Source organism: Bubalus bubalis, chromosome 10 (genome assembly GCF_019923935.1).
Source record: "Bubalus bubalis isolate 160015118507 breed Murrah chromosome 10, NDDB_SH_1, whole genome shotgun sequence".
NCBI lineage: Eukaryota > Metazoa > Chordata > Mammalia > Artiodactyla > Bovidae > Bubalus > Bubalus bubalis.
Genome location: NC_059166.1, coordinates 85017368 through 85042453, shown reverse-complemented (window position 1 = coordinate 85042453; position 25086 = coordinate 85017368). Strand labels below are relative to the sequence as shown.

The 25086-nt window shown below is 38.0% G+C and overlaps 1 protein-coding gene and 1 long non-coding RNA gene across 5 annotated transcripts in view; one reads left to right on the top strand and one right to left on the bottom strand.

Annotated features, from left to right (window-relative positions):
• LOC123327789 overlaps window positions 1-6954 on the top strand; it is an 87423-nt gene extending 80469 nt beyond the window's left edge. Inside the window, exon 2 of the long non-coding RNA XR_006542487.1 lies at window positions 6642-6954. This is a non-coding gene — a long non-coding RNA (uncharacterized LOC123327789). The remainder of the gene's footprint in view (window positions 1-6641) is intronic.
• LCA5 (lebercilin LCA5) overlaps window positions 347-25086 on the bottom strand; it is a 53931-nt gene continuing 29191 nt past the window's right edge. For all 4 annotated transcript variants that reach the window (XM_025294839.2, XM_025294841.2, XM_025294838.2 and 1 more), the window contains exons 4-8: window positions 8308-8445; window positions 7304-7400; window positions 6353-6495; window positions 3746-3878; window positions 347-3375 (exon numbers count right to left, since the gene is read on the bottom strand). In XM_025294839.2, coding sequence (XP_025150624.2) covers window positions 2528-3375; window positions 3746-3878; window positions 6353-6495; window positions 7304-7400; window positions 8308-8445 — 1359 coding nt within the window. In that variant the 3' untranslated portion in view covers window positions 347-2527. The remainder of the gene's footprint in view (window positions 3376-3745; window positions 3879-6352; window positions 6496-7303; window positions 7401-8307; window positions 8446-25086) is intronic.

Genomic DNA, 25086 nt, shown 5'->3' with positions numbered 1-25086 from the left:
AAGTGGGGTATGTCTGAAAATGAGGTGGAGAGGAGTATCAGAACAACAGTGAGTCAGCCATGAAATAGGTTTATGATTCAGTTGAACCCTCCTTACCTTTGAATATTATGAGCAATATATGCCATTATGATAGCTATTAAGGGTGAAATGATTAATTAAAACTATCTGATAAGACTAAGCATACTGTCTAACCTGATTTAAGGCAAATTCATCTACTTCAACTAAAAATACTGAACAGGAAAATTAAAAAGGTGAATAAGGAAATAAAAACCCTTTAGGTCTTATTTCCACTATATATTTCCTAAGTGACCTAAAGAAAGTATCATTCAAACAGAGTCACAGTGTATTTAAATTTTTATTAGTAAGAGTTTGTAGTACAAATAAATTTAACTTGACATTTAGAAAAAAATGTATCCATTAAGGTTTGTTCATAAGGAAAAGCTTGTTCTGTATATTTTAATCTCCAATTTTAATGCTTAACTCCATAATGCTTCTAAGTCTATAATTTAATTTTAGATTTAATTTTAACAATCCTGCCTTATTACATCTGGTTAAAAAGACTGGAAAACATCAAGTAGGAAAAAATGACCTGAATTTAAAACTTTACTAAAGGACTTTTGAAAGAAAAAAGCCTTTAATAAAAAAACAGCCTAAAAATTAGAATACTTTAGGCTGAAAAATTAGCAGCTATGAAAAAAAATTAACATTAGATAATATTATATCAAGAACTGCATTACAAAAATATTGTGGTTTACATATATTAGAATGATTTACAACATAGTAAATGCTTATTTATATCAATCCAAAAATCTCTTTATAAAAAAATTTGATATAGTTTAGCACTTTTGAGAAATTCAGTTCCTAGTAAGTAACAGGAACACAATTTAGAAGATGTAGGTAGTACATCTTATAATTAGAGACCTAACCAGTAAGTTTTGTCAGATAATTATGAAATTATATTCAATAATCATTTATAAGAACTCAAGATAGTAACTCTGATCCCCTGATCAGTATGTATGCTTGGCATCAGAAATCCTACTACGAACAAATATGTAGCAAATTCTTGAAAACAACAGTTCACTTTAGAATAAGTGCCAATCACCACTTATTCTTTCCCTGACACACTATTTCCACCACTCTTCATTTGCACTGCCTTTTCTCCTAGGTTGGTGGTATATTTCTGCTTCTTAAAGACCAATCATGCCCACCCAGCATAATCCAAGGTCATCGACTCCTTTGCAGCTGAAGTGAACTATGAAACAGCAAAAAAAACCCAAACACCCAACTCAGCAAGGGAGGAGCTCCATCTGTAAAACACTTTTCACCAAGGCTGCTTTAAAACTAGTCCTCTTAAGTCCAATGGTATCACATTATCATTGTCTCTTTGGTTTGACTGTAAGTTCAAATCTTAAAGTACATATTAAAATTTCCAAGTTATGTTACTCTGGAATCATAATTGAGTTGAAAATCTTGCTCTAGTGGGATGAAATTTCTTCCATTCTGTGCATTTGGTATGACATCTCACAATCGATCACTGAGATACAAAGAGCGTTAGGAGTTCAAGGAGAGGAATTACTGATTACACTTCACCGGAGCCTCTGGAAGCCAAAACAGGGAGGGCATTATTCCTGCGAACAGAAAGACGTCTTCTGAATTCAACCTGATGAGTTAGCACAGCTATAGGTAAGTGATGTACTGAGACTCTCTCACTGCGAAATAAGTAGCATTTAACTGTGGTTACTTCCAGAAGAATGGGAAATTCCCACGTTGTCACTGTTTCCACTTAAGAGCTCAGCCTTGGCATGTTAGAAAGGGACCCCCTTCACTCCGAGTCACAGTGGAGAGGTTCCTAGTAGCACCAGCTCCCCACCTCTGGGAACTGCACTTCCCTACAGCGCCTCTCGCTTCATTTCCATGCAACCATCAGTGGGAAAACTGTATTTAGCTCAGTGAGGATAGGACCAAAAATAATAGGGATAAAACAGAAAATGAATGTGTATGCCAATGGAGTAAAACTCCTCATAGAGCTGATTCAAGAGGTAAAACCTATTTGCAAAAAGGAAGTGAGATACATCTCTGTTTGCACAAAGAAAGTAAGATACATCTCTATTTTCGGTTTTATTCAAAAGAGCCTCCTTCCTTATTGGCAAACTAGCTACATGGTGTGGTATGAGCTACTTTTCACTGTATTTATATACTAAAAATTATTCCTTAATAAGGACTTTTTAATATATTTTTATTAATGTATTATATTTTTTATTAATGTATTAAAAAGTCCTTATTAAGGAATAATTTTTAGTATATAAATACAGTGAAAAGTAGCTCATACCACACCATGTAGCTAGTTTGCCAATAAGGAAGGAGGCTCTTTTGAATAAAACCGAAAATAGAGATGTATCTTACTTTCTTTGTGCAAACAGAGATGTATCTCACTTCCTTTTTGCAAATAGGTTTTACCTCTTGAATCAGCTAAATACTGTATTAAAATATCTTAATAATTACAATTGGAAAAAAACATTCTAGTCAGTCATCTCAGCACTACTTCTTCAATTTCATCTTCTACAGAATCAACTGCTTTTACCGCTGGCTTACTGTTTGCACGTCTTAATCGGTGTCTACTTGGATTAAAACGTCTTCCTTCGCTGAGCAAAGAGTCATCATCATCTCTATGTTCCCTACCCCAGCTGCTTTTATCCCCAGGGAGAAAATTTAGAGGGTCACCGTCTTTAGTGGCAGCCAGAGAATCTGGGTCACTGCTTTTAGAGGAAAGGCTGCTGCTGCCACTGGTACCAAACAGCAGTTCCATCAGGTTGGCTTTTCTTTCTTGTCTGGGAATTGAATCTGTACCGTCTTTACTAAATTTCTCTGTATTATTTCCTGAGAAACCCAAAAGGTCACTTTTCTGGCTAACTGGATTTGACCTCACTGGTGTTTTTGCAAATGAAGGCACATAGCTACCAAACACAAGCTCAACTGGAGAGGCTGGGCTTCGAGTATGGCCTGGATTCTGACCATCTCCTTTGGTCGTTGAAAGATTGAGGTCTTGCAAATGATGCCCGTTAAAAAATCTCTCTGAGGATCCGGAGGACATGTGTGTTCTTGGGTCTCTCTCTGGGGAACGCAGTTTTCGTTTTAAGTCGGGAAGCGATGGCAGCGAAGGATATTTTATATTCTGAGAGTCTTGTTCTCTGTTGATTTCATTCCGTTTAGCAAGTAGCATTTCTTTCTTTAGCCTCTCTTCTTCCAGTTTATCAATTTTCTGAACTTGATACATTTCCACTTGGTATTGTCCAGTTTCCAACACTGGCTTCCCTTCTCTCTCCAACAAAGATATCTTTTCCTTTGGCTTTTTAGCAAGTTCTTCTCTTTCCCACCCTGTAAGAAATCAAATTTTTAAAATGGGATTTTATAGTAGTCAGTATTTTCAAATAAGAAACCAACTCTCATCTTAATTTACAAACCAGTTTCAGCTAATTTGTGTATGATCAGTACACTATAAATTTCATTTTTATACTTGATATTCTGGGTTTAAAAAACATACTTAAAGACTTAAAGTCTTCATTCTTTTTCTTTCCTTCAAAACTTCATTCAGATGTTTGTGACTCTTGATAAGAATCCCCCCCACCACTGTCTCAACCTTTCCTTGTTCTGTATAACCAGTTCACTGTTCAGCTGGAAGATAGTAGGGGATATTAACCCTTTCTTTCCCAAGGGATGTTGACTCATCATTTGCTTAAACTCTTACCATTTTCCAGCTTCTCAACATCCTGTTTCACAACACGGAGTCCTTGATCTTTAGCAAATTTGTCTTCTCTTTCCACAGTTGGGTTTAGAATCCCAGCTTCTCCAAGATTATCTCTCTCTTGAGATTCCATATCCTATTATGTGTTTAAAAAAAAAAATGCAAGTTCACATGCCAGAAAAGGGGGAAAAGTAAGTATCATAAATTTATCTCCCATTAAGCATAGTCCAACTAAGTTAGAAATTAAAGCAAATTTTCCATTTCTAAAGCAGCAAGCCACAAGTTACCACCTTTGAAAGATTTTCACAAGCACACAAAATTCTTTAATTTTTAAAGAGGCATTTGGAAGACATATCAGAGCCAATATCCTACATACAATTCTAAAGTACCCTTACTTCATACATTTCACAACAAAATCTGATGAATTCAGTTAATAAGAAAAGGCTATTAAAGGCCCAAGTGACGCACTCAATCTTTCTAGTTTATACTATGCTCAAGGCCTCCAATTAGTAAATCTCATAACATTTAAAATCAATTAAAAATGTAAACTTAAAATCTATTGTTTCTTATGGTCCCTTTCATATGTGTGTGTGATTTTTCTTAATAAAAGTAGAATATATAATTAGTGGACATGCAGAAGAAAGAACTGTGCCCTAGTATCCATTTCCTCCTTCTTCCTTTTAGTTACAGAATCCCTTGAGTTTCAGCAGAGGATAGAGCTCCCTAACTGGAGGTCTCATTTGCTAGCCTTCCCCTGAAGCTAGACAGGAACAGTGGAAAGTGAGTGGAAGTATGTATGTAACTTCTAACCACATTTATTTAAACAAAAACTGCTTGCCCTGCACTTCCTCATTCCTCCTTCTCCCAGGTGTGGTAAGCCAATTCCAACCACACAGATGAGGGTACATTCTTTATGACTGAAAAACAGGCAAAGAATGGCCACCATGGAACAAAGGTGTCCACCCATCCAGGACTATCCCCAGACCTTCAGTTTATTACAAGAGAAAGTGTCTTGAATCTTGCTTGCGCCACTGTATTCTAGGTCTCTTTCCAATAGTCACAGCTCCCATCTGCTGGGACCCCTTAAAGTTACAGGATAAGCTTCCTGATTAGTTACTACCACAGACTTGAAGGGTAACCCGCCCTTGTTTTATAGATTAGGAAACTGACGTTCCAAGAAGTCATACAAGTCACTAAAATGTTAGAATCATAATTTAACTAAAAAGCAGTGCTAACTCCAAGGCCACATCCTCTCTTTCACCACACCAGATTGCTGCTGCTTGTGCTGACTCTTAAAAGAGAGCAATTTTTTTTTTTTACCTTTCTAAAATTAAGAATTACTTTGGTATTCTATACTTTACCTTTAAAAATAAATTAACATAATCTAGTCTCAATGTGGAGAAGGCAATGGCACCCCACTCCAGTACTCTTGCTTGGAAAATCTCATGGATGGAGGAGCCTGGTGGGCTGCAGTCCATGGGGTTGCAAAGAGTCGGACACGACTGAGCGACTTCCCTTTCACCTTTCACTTTTATGCATTGGAGAAGGAAATGGCAACCCACTCCAGTGTTCTTGCCTGGAGAATCCCAGGGACGGGGGAGCCTGGTGGGCTGCCATCTATGGGGTCACACAGAGTCGGACACGACTGAAGCCACTTAGCAGTAGCAGCAGCAGCAGCAACAGTCTCAATGAGATGGGCTTTCCTGGTGGCGCTAGTTGTAAAGAACCCAACTGCCAATGCAGGAGACATGAGAGAGGCGAGTTTGATCGCTGGGTTGGGGGGATTCCCCCGGAGGAGTGCCTGGCAACCCACTCCAATATTCCTGCTTGGAGAATCCCATGGACAGAGGAGCCTGGTGGGTTACAGTCCATGGGGTCGCTAAGCTGAACACACTGACTTAGCACACACACACAGTTTCAATGATATTCAAATGTAGAAAGAAAGAGATACAATAACTTATATGGTAAAACAAAATGAAATAAAGGAAAAAACTAGAGTACACACAGGAACCAATTTAGTCCATCCTTTATATTTTATACCACAGGAGATCTCAACTGTAAACACCAAAGACAAAATGCTATTAGAGAAAAGGATCTTTCAGTACTCAATGAATCCTTTTCAATGAAGATCCAACACAGAGCTCCTGAATGCCACTCTAATTTGAATGATATAAAGTCAGATTCTACTGCAATTACTTGGTTCAACATTCATCTAACCTATAAAAGTCTCTTATGCAGGAGGCCAAAAAAATAGTCAAATTCTAACAAATCATTTGAAAGCTACTATAGTTTGCTATTAAACACAAAAGCAAGAAGGATTTTTACAGACTATCTGGTAAGAGACATAAAAAGGGAAGACACTTAAAAACTTTTCTTCTTTCTCCAGCCCAGAAAGTACAACCTTTCTGAAGCACCTGAAAGATAGTGTTAACTGACAGTCAATCCAAAGGAGTTTAATAAAATGCACAGATGTTATCTTTTTCCTTATAAAAGGCTATTTGCATATTTATACAGCTATAGCACTCACTTCATTGTTGAAATTTGTAAATGTTTGATATTGTGTATTTGGGAATACTTCACACCTAGAGTTTAGTACCTAATCAAACTCACCAAAGAAAGACGTTCAGGTTCTTCCCTTTTGTTTTCATAACACATAACTGTCTGTGGTGTTATGGGATATTCCTCCAGCTTGAAGTCTTCATTGGTTTGTACTCCTTTTGTACACTGGTTTGTAAAATCACTCTGGCATGCAGCTACCATGAAAATTATAAAAGAATTTTTCTAATTGTACAGTGCTAAGATATATGGAATTCAACTGGTATATGTTCATGCTTTACATGAGATAATGCATGTTTCTTAGCTCCATGACTACTCACTATTACTATTTGTTTATTTCTAGGATTTGCTGGCAATTTTGTGACTTAATCCCATGGACGGAGGGGCCTGGAAGGCTGCAGTCCATGGGGTCATGAAGAGTCGGACATGACTGAGCGACTTCACTTTCACTTTGTGACTTGAAGACAGTTCTGAGGAATAAATCCTATTAAACTTTTTGGAAGTTTATGTTTTTAACTTTTTGGAATTCAGAGAAGAAGGAAATTTACACTTTTGTTTTTTAAAAAAAGTATGGATATGCATAAAAACACCAAAGTATTTATGAGTGAAATGAATGACAGATGGGATTTCCTCTAAGGTAGAAAAAAGTAGACAAACTAGATGAAATAAAATTAGTAAAATGTATAACTATTAAAAGGTAGGTAATCCATAATAAAGGTTCATTATACTACAATCTCTGATTTAGGGTATCATATTTTTTCATAAAAGATAAAAAAATAACTTGTATTAAAAACATTTTTAATTATGTAAAAAATAATTTTAATGACCTCAAGGGAAAAAGCTGAGAAAGTGAAAGATTTCTGAAAAGTACCTATAAGGGAATTTAAATTTATTTCAATAAAGTTCTTTCCCCTCAGCTTCCTTCTACTTAAAAATTAATTTATTAATTTATTTTATTAACAATAAAAACTGCAATATGTCTTTCAACAATAACAACTACTATACCATTTATTGTTGATGTAAATTCTTTTTCTTTCTTTGGAGAAATCTTTGGCAGACGATTAGAATATCTGTTTTTTATGTCCAGTTCTCTCTCCTTTTCCTAAAAACAAACCCAATATAATTAAGAATGTATAGAGTTTCAGTTTAAAATAAAAATCCTCATCTTGTCCACTGGTATTTTCCTCATCAAATTGGAATACACCTAAGTCCAGCTTCCCTTTGCAACTACCAACTATAGAAACAAATGCTGTTAGGGCATTTAGGTTAGGGTAGACCAATGATTCTCCATTAAAAATCCAATACACACTAGCAGTCAAGAAAATCAGAATAAGGCAAAAGTCTTTTTCTACCCACTCCTATTGTCTTCAACTGACTTCCAGGCCTAGCCTCAGAGACAAAGAATTTAATTAGCATCTCTCAAATTTGAGTTCCAAATTAAAGATGAGTTAAAAATTAGACCTTTTTTTAAAACACAAGTGTTTTTCACCATTTTGCAGCTAAGACTTTCTCTCTCTGAAAATTTGATTAACAAAATGAAAATCCTATGAAAGATAATGCCTAAATGCTTTAAGTTGCACAATATGTCAACCCATCAGTGACCTCTGGGTAGAATTAAGAACATCTATTTCAACAAAATTAAATAATTTGAATGTTTCCTCTAAATACTATGAAAAGAATGGGCATTATTTGAAACAACTTTAAAAATAATCAATCATGGGGTTATATGAGGAAGAACATTGGATTATTCAACCATGCAACACAGAAAGACTCTAGACCCATAATTTTTCTTCCGGGATTCTATAACTTTTTTTCAGTTGTTGCATTTCTATCTACATTAGTGAATCTAATGTCTCATTTTTAGTTACAGTGATTATATTAATAAATATTTTCTTTATAAGTGTCAAAATCAAAGTTCCAAATATAAATGATAACAATGTTAAAATATGGAGTTTTCATCTAATATATATCATAGGGAGAAACGATGCAATTTAAAATAAAATGCTTACCTTTAATTTGTCTTTCAGTCCTTGTAGCTCTTTTTGAAGAAGTTTATTTTCATCATGAGCCTCACATGCCCTTTTCCTTTCGGCAAGCAACTGTCGCTGGAAACTCTTAGTACTTAGCTCCAAGTTTCTTGATAGATCCTATGATATGTATATAAATACATAGGAAAAAGTACTTAAAAAATAATTCAACAGTAAAATACTGCACACAGTGTCAAAATGACATTTTTTGTGGTACCAAACAAGACACACAAATTAGACTGGGCTTCGTGTTCATAAATATACAATGAAATGGAATACAGATTTATCAACAATTTAGTAAGATATTTAGCCTATTATTTCACTTACTGTTTTTCACAATGATTTATATATAAATGCTGCATGAAGAGTACATGGACAGTCATTTAAATTGGGAGCAAAAGACAGCTAAAAGATGTGATGAGAAACACTGGCTTTGGGAATCATTGTTTAGCAAACAGAAACTGAGACAGCTGTGTAAAATTACACAGCACTATTCAAGGTGCAGAGAGCATCATCCCAGTTTTTACTTATTTCAGCTGAAAAGACATACAAGATCAAAGTGAAAGGATGGAATATGGTATTTTAAGCAAACAGAAACCAGAAGAAAATGGCATAATTTTACTTGTATCAGATAAAATAAACCTCAAGCCAAAAAAGGTAACAAAACACAAAGGTCAATGATAAAGTAGTCGATATAAGAAGACATAACAATTGTAACATATACATTCTCAACACCCAAATACTGAAACATATTAAGCAAATACTGATAGATCTTAAGGGAGAAATCAGCAACAATACTATAACAGTAGGAAACATCAACACCACACTATCAGCAATGGAAAGACTGTCCAAACAGAAAATCAACAAGGAAATGTTGGAACCACACTTTAGAACAAATGAAATAACAGATATATACAGAACGCTACATCCAACAGTAGCAGAATACTTATTCTTCTCGAGTACACATGAAACATTCTCCAAGATTGATCATACTGATCACAAAACAAATCTTAGCAAATTTAAGAAGAATGAAATCATACCAACTATCTTTTCTGATGACTTATGCTTGTGTGCTTGTGCTAAGTCATTTCACTCATGTCCAACTCTTTGCGACCCTATGGACTGTAGCCCACCAGGCTCCTCTGTCCATGGGATTCTCCAGGCAAGAATACTGGAGTGGGTTGCCAGGCCCTCCTCAGGGGATCTTCCCGACCCAAGGACTGAACTCTTGTCTCTTATGTCTTCTGCACTGACAGGCAGGTTCTTTACCACTAGTGCTATCAATCAACAAGAACAAAGTGAAATTATAAACGTGGAAATAAAAGAACACACTTTATACAACCACTAGGTCAAAAAAGAAATCAAAAGGGAAATTTAAAAAATTATCTTAAAACCAACAAAAATGGAAATATTTAATACACACAACAAATCTTGTGTTATGCAGTGAAAACTCAACGTTTAGAGCATTAATGCATATATTTAGAAATTAGAAATATCTCAAATAAGCAACCTAACTCAGATAACCATTATATCTACTACTGTGGGCAGGAATCCCTTAGAAGAAATGGAGTAGCCATCATGGTCAACAAGAGAGTCCAAAATGCAGTACTTGGATGCACTCTCAAAAACGACAGAATGACCTCTGTTCGTTTCTAAGGCAAACCATTCAGTATCACGTGATCCAAGCCTATGCCCCAACCAGTAATGCTGAAGAAGCTGAAGTTGAATGGTTCTATGAAGACCTACAAGACCTTTTAGAACTAACACCCAAAAACGATGTCCTTTTCATTATAGGGGACTGGAATGCAAAAGTAGGAAGTCAAGAAACACCTGGAGTAACAGGCAAATTTGGCCTTGGAATACGGAATGAAGCAGGGCAAAGGCTAATAGAGTTTTGCCAAGAGAATGCACTGGTCATAGCAAACACCCTCTTCCAACAACACAAGAGAAGACTCTACACATGGACATCACCAGATGGTCAACACCGAAATTCGATTGATTATATTCTTTGCAGCCAAAAATGGAGAAGCTCTATACAGTCAGCAAAAACAAGACTAGGAGCTGATTGTGGCTCAGATCATGAGCTCCTTATTGCCAAATTCAGACTTAAATTGGAGAAAGTAGGGAAAACCACTAGACCATTCAGGTGTGACCTAAATCCATTTCCTTATGATTATACAGTGGAAGTGAGAAATAGATTTAAGGGACTAGATCTGATAGATAGAGTGCCTGATGAACTATGGAATGAGGTTCGTGACATTGTACAGGAGACAGGGATCAAGACCATCCCCATGGAAAAGAAATGCAAAAAAGCAAAATGGCTGTCTGGGGAGGCCTTACAAATAGCTGTGAAGAGAAGAGAAGCAAAAAGCAAAGGAGAAAAGGAAAGATATAAATATCTGAATGCAGAGTTCCAAAGAATAGCAAGGAGAGATAAGAAAGCCTTCCTCAGTGATCAGTGCAAAGAAATAGAGGAAAACAACAGAATGGGAAAGACTAGAGATCTCTTCAAGAAAATTAGAGATACCAAGGGAACATTTCATGCAAAGATGGGCTCGATAAAGGATATGGTATGGACCTAACAGAAGCAGAAAATATTAAGAAGTGGCAAGAATACACAGAACTGTACAAAAAAGATCTTCACGATCAAGATAATCACGATGGTGTGATCACTCACCTAGAGCCAGACATCCTGGAATGTGAAGTCAACTGGGCCTTAGAAAGCATCACTATGAACAAAGCTTGTGGAGGTGATGGAATTCCAGTTGAGCTATTTCAAATCCTGAAAGATGATGCTGTGAAAGTGCTGCACTCAATATGCCAGCAAATTTGGAAAACTCAGCAGTGGCCACAGGACTGGAAAAGGTCGGTTTTCATTCCAATCCCAAAGAAAGGCAATGCCAAAGAATGCTCAAACTACCGCACAATTGCACTCATCTCACACGCTAGTAAAATAATGCTCAAAATTCTCCAAGCCAGGCTTCAGCAATATGTGAACCGTGAACCTCCATATGTTCAAGCTGGTTTTAGAAAAGGCAGAGGAACCAGAGATTAAATTGCCAACATCCGCTGGATCAGCACAAAAGCAAGAGAGTTCCAGAAAAACATCTATTTCTGCTTTATTGACTATGCCAAAGCCTTTGACTGTGTGGATCACAAGAAACTGTGGAAAATTCTGAAAGAGATGGGAATACCAGACCACCTAACCTGCCTTTTGAGAAACCTATATGTAGGTCAGGAAGCAACATGAACTGGACTTGGAACAACAGACTGGTTCCAAATAGGAAAAGGAGTACATCAAGGCTGTATATTGTCACCATGCTTATTTAACTTATATGCAAAGTACATCATGAGAAACGCTGGGCTGGAAGAAGCACAAACTGAAATCAAGATTGCAGGGAGAAATATCAATAACCTCAGTTATGCAGATGACACCACCCTTATGGCAGAAAGTGAAGAGGAACTAAAAAGCCTCTTGATGAAAGTGAAAGAGGAGAGTGAAAAAGTTGGCTTAAAGCTCAACATTCAAAAAACGAAGATCATGGCATCTGGTCCCATCACTTTGTGGGAAATAGATGGGGAAACAGTGGAAACAGTGTCAGACTTTATTTTTGGGGGCTCCAAAATCACTGCAGATGGTGATTGCAGCCATGAAATTAAAAGACGCTAACTCCTTGGAAGGAAAGTTATGACCAACCTAGATAGCATATTCAAAAGCAGAGATATTACTTTGCCAACAAAGGTCCGTCTAGTCAAGGCTATGGTTTTTTCAGTAGTCATGTATGGATGTGAGAGTTGGAGTGTGAAGAAAGCTGAGCACAGAAGAATTGATGCTTTTGAACTGTGGTGTTGGAGAAGACTCTTGAGAGTCCCTTGGACTGCAAAGAGATCCAACTAGTCCATTCTAAAGGAGATCAGTCCTGGGTATTCTTTGGAAGGACTGATGCTAAAGCTGAAACTCCAGTACTTTGGCTACCTCATGCGAAGAGTTGACTCATTGGAAAAGATTCTGATGCTGGGAGGGATTGGGGGCAGGAGGAGAAGGGGACGACAGAGGATGAGATGGCTGGATGGCATCACCGACTCGATGGACAAGAGTCTGGGTGAACTCTGGGAGTTGGTGATGGACAGGGAGGCCTGGCGTGCTGCAATTCATGGGGTCGCAAAGAGTCGGACACAACTGAGCGACTGAAGTGAACTGAAGTGAACTGAACTGAACTTTACTTTGAGGAGCTCAAAGAATAAGACCGAATTTAGCGAAAGGAAGGAAATAATAAAGATCAAAGTGGAAGTAAGTGAAATAGAGACCAGGAAAGCAACAGCAAGGATCAATGAAACTAAGAGCTGGTTCTTTGAAAAGATAAACAAAACTGACAAATCTTTACCTTGGACTAAGGAAAAAAGAACTGGAAATGAAAGAGGAGAGATTACAGCCAATACTACAGAAATGCTCTGAATCATAAGTGATTAGTATGAACAATTTATGTGCTAAAAATTTACATAGCCTAGAAAAAATGAAACACACAACCTACCAAAAATGAATCAGGAAGAAACATAAAATGTGAATAGGCCAATAATGAGTAAAGAGACTGAATCAGTAATCAAATTTCCAACATGGAAGAAAGGAGATCAAGATGGTGGAGTTAAGGGGACATGGAGTTCACCTGCCCCAATGAACACATCAAAAATATGTCTACAGATAAAATAATTCTCACTGAAAACTAACTAGAAACTGAAAAAAGGGCTGTACAACCAAAGCTGTAAGGAAGATAAACAGGTAAACAGGAATGAAAGAAAAGTGACTGGGTAGGGACTTGTGCTTCTGGGCAAGAACTTAGGAAATGAGAAATTGCATGGGGAGTAAGTATGTTGAGCCACAGACTGGGATCCCACTCCTAGGGTCTTAGTGGAGGAGAGAAGCACCCTGGATTGCTTGGACAGACAGAAAGGCTGGGGAACCCTGGACTCCACTAAAGAGGAGCACATGAACACTGGCCTGCCTCTGAGGCTGGGTGGATGGAGGAAGGTCCACTCTAGCAGCTACCGGGTTTCCCACAACCATGTCACTCCAAGCCCCAGCTCAAGCCAAGTGAACAGTCAAGCCCAGCTCACTCCATGCCACTATGCAGCAATAAATCTGGGGTACCCAGGATCAGGGAAAAGACTCAACCTTGGGACACAGAGGCAGCAGAGTCCTGGAACAGGGCCCAGGTGGGTCTGCAGCAGCCATTTTTGGCACTTTTTAAAGCAGTGCCCAGAAGCAAGACATATTTCTGGGAGCAGCCACCGTACCACACCTCAATATCCCCTGCCACACAAATGCAGAGAAACCACACAGGCTCCTCCTCCCCTGTGGAGCAAAGTGGAGACTGGGGACAGTGATCTGCTGTGAGGGGTCTTGCCATGCCTCTGAGGAGAGGTCTGGCTGGTTTCTGAGTTTCCTGGAACTACTTCACTGTGTGCCCCAGCCAAAGCCAAGCAAATGCTCTATCCCTACTCAGTCATGCCACAGCATGGCACTGGATGTGGGATGGCCATGACCAGGGAAAAGACTCTACCATGGGTTGCATCCAAAGGAGCCACAGACACCTGCCTAGGCAGTGCGCTGAACCTCTGGTCTGTGAACAGGCCCCACCTGCTTCAGCACCCCCTGCTTGGGGGCAAAGGTCCTGGTGCTGAGAGAGAGAAACATAGACACTTAAAGGGAACAGAGGCAGCTTGTGCCTGACATGAAGAGCTTCTGTTTTGGCAAGTTGGGATCAGACCCTGCCCCTGACAAAGAGGTGACAGCCACTGAACAGAGAGAAGTCCCATCTCATACCATGAAATTATGACTGAAAACTTCCCAAACCTGAAAAAGAAAACAGATATTCAGATAAAGCACAGGGGGTTCCAAACAAGATGAACCCAAACAGACCTACACCAAGACATACAATAAAATGGTAAAAGTTAAAGAGAGAATTCTAAAGGCAGCAAGAGAAAAGAAGAGTCATATGCAAAGGAGAAAGGAGTCCCCATAAGGCTATCAGCTGATTTCTCTGCAGAAACTCTGCAGGCCAGGAGTGAGTGACATGATATAGTCAAAGCCCTGAAAGGGAAAAACCTGTAACCTATGATATTCTGCTCTGAAAGATATTTATCATTTAAAATAGAAGTGATAAACAACTTGTCAGACAACCAAAAGTAAAAAAAATTCAACATACGAAAACTACCCTAAGGAAATGTTGAAGGGTCTTGTGTAAATTGAAATGAAGGAAGAAAATCCCTGTAGGAAAGGCAGTATGTAGATTAAAAGATAAAAAAAGTAGAAAAGCAACTGTAACTAAAACAGTTAAGGAATAATCAGGAAGATGTAAAATGTGATATCAAATATACAAAATGTGGGTTATGCAGCTTAAAAATGTAGATCTTTCAGAATGTATTTGAACATTTAAGTTCAAACATTTAAGATTACCCAGTTTAAAGCAAGTAGATATGAGTCAACATATGTGAACCCCATGGTAGCCACAACCAGAAAACAAGCAATAAAATGGCAGTGAGTACATACCTGTTAATAATTACTTTAAATGTCAATGGACTAAATGTTCTGGTCAAATGATGTAGGTGACTGACTGGATTTAAAAACAAAAACCAAGACCCTTAAATATGCTGTCTGTATGAGACTCACTTCAGGGCTGAAGACACACACAGTGTGTAAGAGGATGGAAAAAGATGTTTCATGAAAATAAAAATGACAAAGTGTGGGTAGCAATACTCACAGAAAATCATATCAGCCTTTAAAATAAAAACTATAATGAAGGCAAGGAAGGCCTTGTATAATGATAAAAGGATCAATATAATAAGAGGGTATTACACTTGTTAACATACGCACACCCAATACAGGAGCACCTAAACATAGAAAGCAAATACTAACAAACATAAAGAGAGAAACTGATACAATACAACAATAGTATGAGATGTTAACATCCCACTGACATCAATGGACAGATAATCGAGACTGAAAACCAAAAAGGCACAGGGGCCTTAAATGACACAACAGACCAGTTAATCTTAATTGATACCTGCATGAAGCTACATGCAAAAAAAAAGCAGAACACACATACATATCATACGCACATGGAATGTCCTCCAGTGTAGGACATTCCATGTGCATACCAAAATTACAAAACAAGCCTCAACAAATTTAAGACAAATTATTTCAAGCATCTTTTCCAACCACAACGGTATGAAATTAGAAATCAACTACAGAAAGAAAAGTAGCTAAAGAACATGTAGAGATTAAATAACATATTAATGCTAATAAAAAAAATGGGTCAATGATATAATCAAAGAGGAAATTAGAAATACCTAGAGACTAATGAAAACGAAAACACAACTTTCCAAAATACACCAAAATGAACCCTTAGAGGAAAGTTCATAGTGATATGGGCCTTCCTCAAGAGCAAGAAAAAATCTCAAACAACCTAACTTACCACCTTAATAAGAAAAAGAATAAAGAATAAGAAAAAGAACAAAGGCCAAAGTCAGCAAAAGGAAGGAAATAATAAAAATCAGAGAGGAAATAAAGATTTAAAAGAAACAGTAGAAAAGATCAAATGAAAACAAGGGCTGTTTTTTTTTTTGAAAGATAAAATTGATAAACCTTTAACTGGGCTCACCAAGAAAGAGGTGAGGAAAAAGAAAGAGGACTCAAGTAAATAAGCAATGAAAAAGGATAAATAGCAACCAATACAACAGCGATCCAAAAAATCCTAAGAAAATACTATGAATAGTTATACGTCAACAAACTGGACAATCTAGAAGAAATGGATAAATTTCTAGAAGCACACAGTCTGACAAGTCTGAGTCAAGCAGAAACAGGCAATTTAAATAGACCGATCACTAGAAGTAACATAGAATTTTTAATTAAAAATTCATAATAATAAAAAAAAAACACCCAGAAAACAAAAGTCCAGGCCCAGGTGGCTTCATGGGGGAAATTTACCAAACATGTTAAGCACTTATACCTATCCTTCTCAAACTATTCCAAAAAAATGAACAGGAGAGAACACTGCCTACAGTAGAATAATTTATTATTCTACAATAAATTATCATAATTTATTTAACCATATTCTGCTTCTCAACATCCAAGAGTTTTCAATTTCTCCTATTACATACACATTCCAACTTAGTTTTATATTATTTCCTCAGGGTAAATGTAAAGGAATGAAGTTTCTGGATTGATAGACATTTATATGATTTTAAAGCTTTTGAAAAGCATTATCAAAATGCCCTCTGGAAAGATTGTAACAATTACATTCTCTTCAAAAGTCTAATAGCCTTTATTTTACTATATTCTTGGAATGATTGGATACTGACATTTTAAAATCGGTGGACTAGCAAAAAACAGAATATTACTGTTTTAATTTCTATCTCCTGGATTAATAATCCTGAAGTTAATTTTTATGTTTATTGGCCATCCATATCCTTTATAAACAGTTTAATATAGTGTAATAGGAATTTAGAAGACAATGACAAAATGGGGAAAAACAATACTAAAAACAAAACAAAAAGGCTACAAAATTTCTAGAACTGAAGATATAAAAAGAGAGATTAGAGCTGGAAAACCATCATGATAAAGATGGAATTACAAAAGAATCATCAGTGGATGTTAAATTTTAATGGGTAAAAGATATATATACATCCCAAGTGGCTCACCATAGATTGCTTATTGGTTTCAATGAAGAAGGAAAATAGTAATTTTATCAAGCAATACATAGGCAAGAGTGTTCTCTTGTGTTGTTGGAAGAGGGTGTTTGCTATAACCAGTGCGTTCTCTTGGCAAAACTCTATTAGCCTTTGCCCTGCTTCATTTCATCTTCCAAGGCCAAATTTGCCTGTTACTCCAGGTGTTTCTTGACTTCCTACTTTTGCATTCCAGTCCCCTATAATGAAAAGGACATCTTTTTTGGGTGTTAGTTCTAAAAGGTCTTGTAAGTCTTCATAGAACCGTTCAACTTCAGCTTCTTCAGCGTTACTGGTTGGGGCATAGGCTTGGATCAATGTGATATTGAATGGTTTGCCTTGGAAACGAACAGAGATCATTCTGTCGTTTTTGAGATTGCATCCAAGTACTGCATTGCGGACTCTCTTGTTGACCATGATGGCTACTCCATTTCTTCTAAGGGATTCCTGCCCCCAGTAGTAGATATAATGGTCATCTGATTTAATTCACCCATTCCAGTTCATTTTAGCTCGCTAATTCCTAGAATGTCAACGTTCACTCTTGCCAAGAGTGAACCCAAGTTCACAAGGTAAGAGAAACCCAAGTAAGATGGTAGGTGTTGTGAGAGGGCATCAGAGGGCAGACACTCTGAAACCATAATCACAGAAAACTAGCCAATGTGATCACTTGGACCACAGCCTTGTCTAACTCAATGAAACTAAGCCATGCCGTGTGGGGCCACCAAAGACGGATGGGTCATGGTGGAGAGGTCTGACAGAATGTGGTCCACTGGAGAAGGGAATGGCAAACCACTTCAGTATTCTTGCCTTGAGAACCCCATGAACAGTATGAAAAGGCAAAATGATAGGTTACTGAAAGAGGAACTCCCCAGGTTGGTAGGTGCCCAATATGCTACAGGAGATCAGTGGAGAAATAACTCCAGAAAGAATGAAGGAATGGAGCCAAAGCAAAAAACAATACCCAGTTGTGGATGTGACTGGCGATGGAAGCAAGGTCCGATGCTGTAAAGAGCAATCTTGCATAGGAACCTGGAATGTTAGGTCCATGAATCAAGGCAAATTGGAAGTGGTCAAACAGGAGATGGCAAGAGTGAATGTTGACATTCTAGGAATCAGTGAACTAAAATGGACTGGAATGGGTGAATTTAAAAACATGACCTAAGCAAAATTAGCAAAATATCAAATAGGTAGATGAATGTTTTAAATATTGTTGTCTTCTCTATGTTCCAAGTATTTCATAAGGAAAAATTTCAAATATTTTAATAAACTGAAGATGTGGGATAGAAAAAGAAAAAAAATCTTTGATTGGAAGGATCATGGGTGTTTTTTCCTCTATTTCACTTTGAAAGTGAAGTTGCTCAGTTGTGTCCGACTCTTTGCGACCCCATGGACTGTAGCCCACCAGGCTCCTCTGTCCATGGGATTCTCCAGGCAAGAATACTGGAGTGGGTTGCCACTTCCTTCTCCAGTGGATCTTCCCGACCCAGGGATTGAACCCAGGTCTCCCGCATTGCAGGCAGACGCTTTAACCTCTGAGCCACTAGAGAAGCCCTTGTGTAAAACTGTAACAAACATTTTCATTACAGAAAAAAAAAATGTAAATATCTGAAGAAATAAGATAGAATTCTAACTCTTTAAAGAGAGAAATAAAGCTTTACAGAATTGAATTTTTGCAAGTAAACCCAAAGAATAACTGAACTTATTTTCACTTATTTTTCTATTAGTTAATAAAGCAATATATACTTTAATAACTGCAATTGTTAAAACAGGTCTACAAATGTCAGTTGTTTTGTGTATAGCTCAGTGTTACTGTAACTTAATTAGAAAGGCCTTAGACCCTTGTATAACCAAGGACCTTCGTGTACCCTATAGGAACAGTTTTTACATTCCTAGTTAGGTGGTCATTCAATCTCTGTACAAACTGGGAAAGGAGTACATCAAGGCTGTGTATCGTCACCCTGTTTATTTAACTTATATGCAGAGTACATCATGAGAAATGCCGGGCCAGATGAAGCACAAGCTGGAATCAAGACTGCCAGGAGAAATATCAATAACCTCAGATATGCAGATGACACCACCCTTATGGCAGAAAGTGAAGAAGAACTAAAGAGCCTCTTGATGAAAGTGAAAAAGGAGAGTGAAAAAGTTGGTTGGCTTAAAGCTTAACATTCAGAAAACTAAGATCATAGCATCTGGTCCCATCACTTCATGGCAAACAGATAGGAGAAACAATGGAAACAGTGACCGACTTTATTTTCTCAGGCTCCAAAATCACTGCAGATGGTGACTGCAGCCATGAAATTAAAAGATGCTTGCTCTTTGGAAGAAAAGCTATGACCCACCTAGATAGCATATTAAAAAGCAGAGACCTTTGCCAACAAAGGTCCATCTAGTCAAGGCTATGGTTTTTCCAGTAGTCATGTATGGATGTGAGAGTTGGACTATAAAGAAAGCTGAGCGCAGAAGAATTGATGCTTTTGAACTGTGGTGTTGGAGAAGACTCTTGAGAGTCCCTTGGACTGCAAGGAGATCCAACCAGTTCATTCTAAAGGAAATCAGTCCTGAATATTCATTGGAAGGACTGATGCTGAAGCTGAAACTCCATACTTTGGCCACCTGATGCAAAGAACTGACTCATTTGAAAAGACCCTGATGCTGGGAGGGACTGGGGGCAGGAGGAGAAGGGGATGACAGAGGATGAGATACATACAGTGGAGTAATACAGAGCCTTTAAAAAGAATGAGAAGGCAAGAATGGCATAACCAAGATGATGACACAGTTGTTCCTGACTTGGCTCCACTTTAAAAGAAAAACAAATAACTACGCAAGAATATGGAGAAGGCAATGGCACCCCACTCCAGTACTCTTGCCTGGAAAATCCCATGGGCGGAGGAGCCTGGTAGGCTGCAGGCCATGGGGTTGCGAAGAGTCGGACACGACTGAGCGACTTCACTTTCACTTTTCCCTTTCATGCACTGGAGAAGGAAATGGCAACCCACTCCAGTGTTCTTGCCTGGAGAATCCCAGGGACGGGGGAGCCTGGTGGGCCGCCGTCTATGGGGTCGCACAGAGTCAGACACGACTGAAGCGACTTAGCAGCAGCAGCAGCAGCATGCAAGAATAAGACATCGCTGAGCAAATCTCAGAACACAGAAATGAGGCTGAAGCACGTCCCGCAGCGCACAGATCGCGACAGACTGCAAGAAAGGGTGAGAGGAACAGCTACGCGCTGACCGCAGGGCCCTTTCCCCAGTGTAGCACCCTGCCTACAGCTCCTCCAGGGGCAAAGGAGCGCACAGGGCTGACATCCAGCACCCCCAGCATTGGGGGTCACCTCTGGGAACTCCTGCTCTGGTTTCGCCCCATGGGAATCACAGAGCATCTGCGGGCTCAACCACTGGCAATCTGACTGTGACAGAGAAAGGGAGGAGGGGCTTCCAGCCAGCAGCACTGGGGTCTTGCAGGACAGAGCTCCTGCCTGCAGAGCACACACAGGAAACCCAACCAGCAGCTTGCTCTGCTGCAGCCCAACTGGCTGGCACAGTCTGGCCAGGGAACTCGGGTTGGACGCAAGTCTGCCTAATTTGGGCCTTCAAATGAAGAGCTCTCCCAGCCCTGCAGCCTGGTCTGCCCACATCCAGCAGAGGAGCTGAGTTTTAGCCCCGCTGCCCCACCATGTGGATCACGGCGCCCAGCCCCTCCTACCACAGAAACTGTTCAGGAAGACTGAGGAGGGGCCTGAAGTGGGCTCTCCCAGCTCCACCCAGGCAGAAGTCGGGTCACAGCCCTGCTCACCATGGAGTGTGGTCCCTGCCTGCCCCCATCTGACGGGAAGGGCTGACAAGAACACCCGGAAGCTGCACAACCCAGCAGTTCTTGAGCTGATGGGCAAGTGAGTGGCAAAACGGGTGGCCCCCAGAGCAAAGTCGGTAGCACCTGTTCAGTCAGTGAACCTGGGGTGCAGGCTGACTTGAGTCAAGACCACAAAGAGCACCAGTGGCCTTGGAGATACTTAACTGATGAGCTCGGGTCGGGAAACGAACTCACAGCCTCACTTGTTGCTGAAGACAGTGTTCAGCCTGCCTGACCAGGGAGCCTCAGCAGAGCACGCCGCGGGCTGTGGAGCCCACCCGACAGCCCTGCTGACAGTGGCACTTGAATGGAGAGCAAGGCCTGTGTCTCTCCCTGTCTCCAGATTCACATGTATAGAGAACAAAGTAGCGGTTACCACTGGGGAGAGGGAAGGCGGAAGAACAATACAGGGGTAGGGGTTCACACTTCTAGGTATAGAATAAGCTACAATGATATATTATTGTTCAACAAGGGAAATACAGCCAATGTTTTACAATAACTATACATGGAGTATAACCTTTAACATTTTTGAATCACTATATTGTACACCTGTCACTTACATAATACTGTACAGCCAACTATACTTCAACTAAAAAATATATATATATATATCAAGACTGGTTCAAGAAGAAACAAAGCCTGAATAGACCAATTGCTAGTAAGGAGGCTGAATCAGCAACCAAATGCAGTGAAGCAAAGCACAGAACCCAGATGGCTTTACCAGTAACTTTGCTGAACAACAAAAACAAAATCAAAGTAGAGGAAATGCTTCCAAATTCATTTTACAAGGCCAGTATCACCCTAACACTAAAGATAGAAAATATCAGTACCAGGAAATAAAAAACTACCAATCAATATCTCTGGTGAATAGAGATGCAAAAATTCTCAATAAAATACTAGCAGATCAAAGTCAGTAGCACAGTAAAAGGATGATCATGATTAGGTAGGATTTATAGCTGGGATGCAAGGATGGCTCAAAACATGTAAATCAATTAATGTAGTACACCACACTAACAGAACAAAAAAAAAAAAACACCAAAAACTCATATCTCAATAAATGCAGGAAAAGTATGTGACAAATTCAACATTTGTTCTTGATAAAAATTCTTAACAAATTATAAGAATTATATCTCAACATAATAAAGGCCATATATGACAAGCCCACTACTAATATGATACTCAACTGTGATAGGTTGAAACTTTTCTCTAAGATCAAGAATAAGACAGGTGCTCACTCTCACCACTCCTGTTCAATATAGCACTGAAAGTCCTTGCCAGAGCAATCAGGCAAGAAAAGAAAAGGCATCCAAATTAAAAAGGAAGAAGTAAAAACTGTCTCTATTTGCAGATGACATGATTTTATATACAGAAAATGCCAAAGACTTCAACCAAAAAACCGTTAGCTATCACTGAATTGGGTAGAATTAGAGAACCTAACATTAACATACAAAAATTAGTAGCATTTCTATACACTAAAAAATTATCTGAAAAAGAAAGAAAACAATCCCATTTACAACAGCATCAAAATAATAATATACTTAGCAATAAAGTTAACCAAAGAAATTTTAAAAACTTCTACTCTGAAAGATACAAGATACTAATAAAGAAATCAAAGAAGACATAAGTAAATGGAAGGTATACAGTGTTCATGGATTGGAAGAATATTGCTAAAATGTCCACACTTCCAAAGCCATCTACAGATTCAATGCAATCACTATTAAGATTCCAATGGTATTTTTAAAATTATCTTTTTTATTTGAAGTATATCTGATTTACAATGTTGTATTAGTTTTTGCTGTACCTAATGGCATTTTTTTTAAACAAAAGCAGAAAGAAACAATCTTAAATTTTATATTGAATGGCAAAAAAACCCTATTACCCAAAGCAACCCTCAAGAAGAACAATAATAAGCAGGAGGCACCACACATTCCTGACTTCAAGCTAACACTATATAGTAATTAAAGGGGCTTCCTGGGTGGCTCAGTGGTAAAGAACCTACCAGACAATGCAGGAGCCACAAGAGACTTAAGTTCAATTCCTGGGTCAGGAAGATCCCCTAAATAAATGGCAACCTACTCCAACATTCTTGCCTGGGAAATCCCATGGACAGAGGAGGCTGGTGGGTTACAGTCCTAGTGGGTCACGAAGAGTCAGACATAACTGAGGATGCACATAATCAATAGTAATTAAAACAGTATGGCCGTGGCATAAAAACAAAGAATCAATGGAACAATTTTGAGCCAGAAATAAATCCACGCATATAAAGTCAAAACTAATATTTGACAAGGGAGTCAAAAACATTCCGTGGAGAAAACACAGCCTCTTCAACAAATGGTCCTGAGATAATTAACTAATCACATATAGAAGAATGAAACTAGACCCCTATCTTATGCCTCACAAAAGTCAATTTGAAATGGATTAAAAAATGTAAGATGTGAAACCATGAAACCCTTAGAAGAAAACACTGAAAGTGAGCTCCTCAATATAAGTCTTGGCAATGAATTTTTTGGATATAACACCGAAGCACAAGCAACAAAATAACAGATAAAATAAGTGACAGTCTATCAAACTACAAAGCTTCTGCACAGCAAAGGAAACAACCATCGAGTAAAAAGAAAACCTACAGAATGGGGAAAAATTATTTGCACTAAGAGGTTAATATCCAAAATACATAAAGAATTCATTCAACTGGTTAACAAAAGACACAAATAACCAAAGTAAAAAATGGGCAAAAGACCTGAATAGACATTTTTCCAAAGAAAATATATGAAAGGCCAAAAGTACATGTTCAACATGACTAGTCACTAGAGAAATGGAAATCAAAACCACAATGAGTTAACACCTCATACCCATTAGAATGATGGGTAGTAGGACTGTAAACTGGTATAGCCACTATGGGATAAAGGATGGAGGATCCTCAAAAAATTAAAAATAGAACTATTATATGATACAGCAATTCCATTTCTGGGAATATATCTCAAGGAAATTAAAATACTAACTCAAAAAGATATGTGCATTCTCATGTTTATAGCAGCATATAATGTCCAAGACATGAAAATAACCTAAGTGTCCACTGATGTCCATTATTCATCAGTGGATAAAGAAGTTGTAAGGGGTGTGTATGTGTGTGTATGTAATAATCTTTAAAAAAAGAAACTCATAGAGAAAAGAGGTCAGATTTGTGGTTACCGGTAGTGGTGGTGGACTTGGCAGGGGGTAGGGGTGGTGAGGAGAATTGGATGAAAGTAGTCAAAAGGTACACATTTCTAGTTAAAAAGTACTAAGCATTTGATGTATATATAGGATGAGGACTAAAGGTAACACTGCTGTAGAATATATATGAAAGTTGTTTAACAGAGCAACCAAAGAGTTCTCATTACCAAAAAAAAAAGTTCTTTTTTTGCTTTTTCTTTTCACTGTATCTATATGACGTGATGGAGATTTAAACTTGTTGCAGGAATATCTTCGCAATATTTATGTCAAATCTTTATGCTGTACACATTAAACGTATACATATGTCAAATTGTACCCCAATAAAAACCGGAAAAACAGAAAATAAAAGTGAGGCAGATTTAATATATGTGTATGTGAGTGTACACACACATATATGTAAAGAGCACCAAAATACATTTTCAGTGAAAAAAACATGAAGCAATGTGTGTGGTACACCTTCACTTGTAGTTAGAGAGTAAAAAAATATACACATATATAACCATGTGCATGTAGAGATGATTTCTTAACAGAGATTACTTCTTGGGAAGAGGGTTACAAAGGATAGCATAGCATTACACACCTCTCTGTATTATTTGAACTTTCAGGCCTTTTTTAGTGCTTCTATTATTTTTTCAGTAGACAGTTATGATTTTAAATATTAACTTGAAATTCATACAATAATTGTTCTATCTAAATGGGCAGTTTTTAAGAACACTACAAAATTTACTCTCTGCAATGGTTTAAACTTTGCACTTCAATCACAGATCTTATAATTTCATTATAAATCTTTGTCTACCAAAAATGATAAAAAAAGAAACTTGTAAATAACAAAATCTAGCCAATTTCTTAAATTATTCTGCAATAAAAAATTAACAGGATCTCAATATTTATTTTACAATAAATAAATTATAATAAATCAGTTCCTTTTTTCAACATTAGAAATCTTTCATTTCTGCAACATTCAGTAATAGA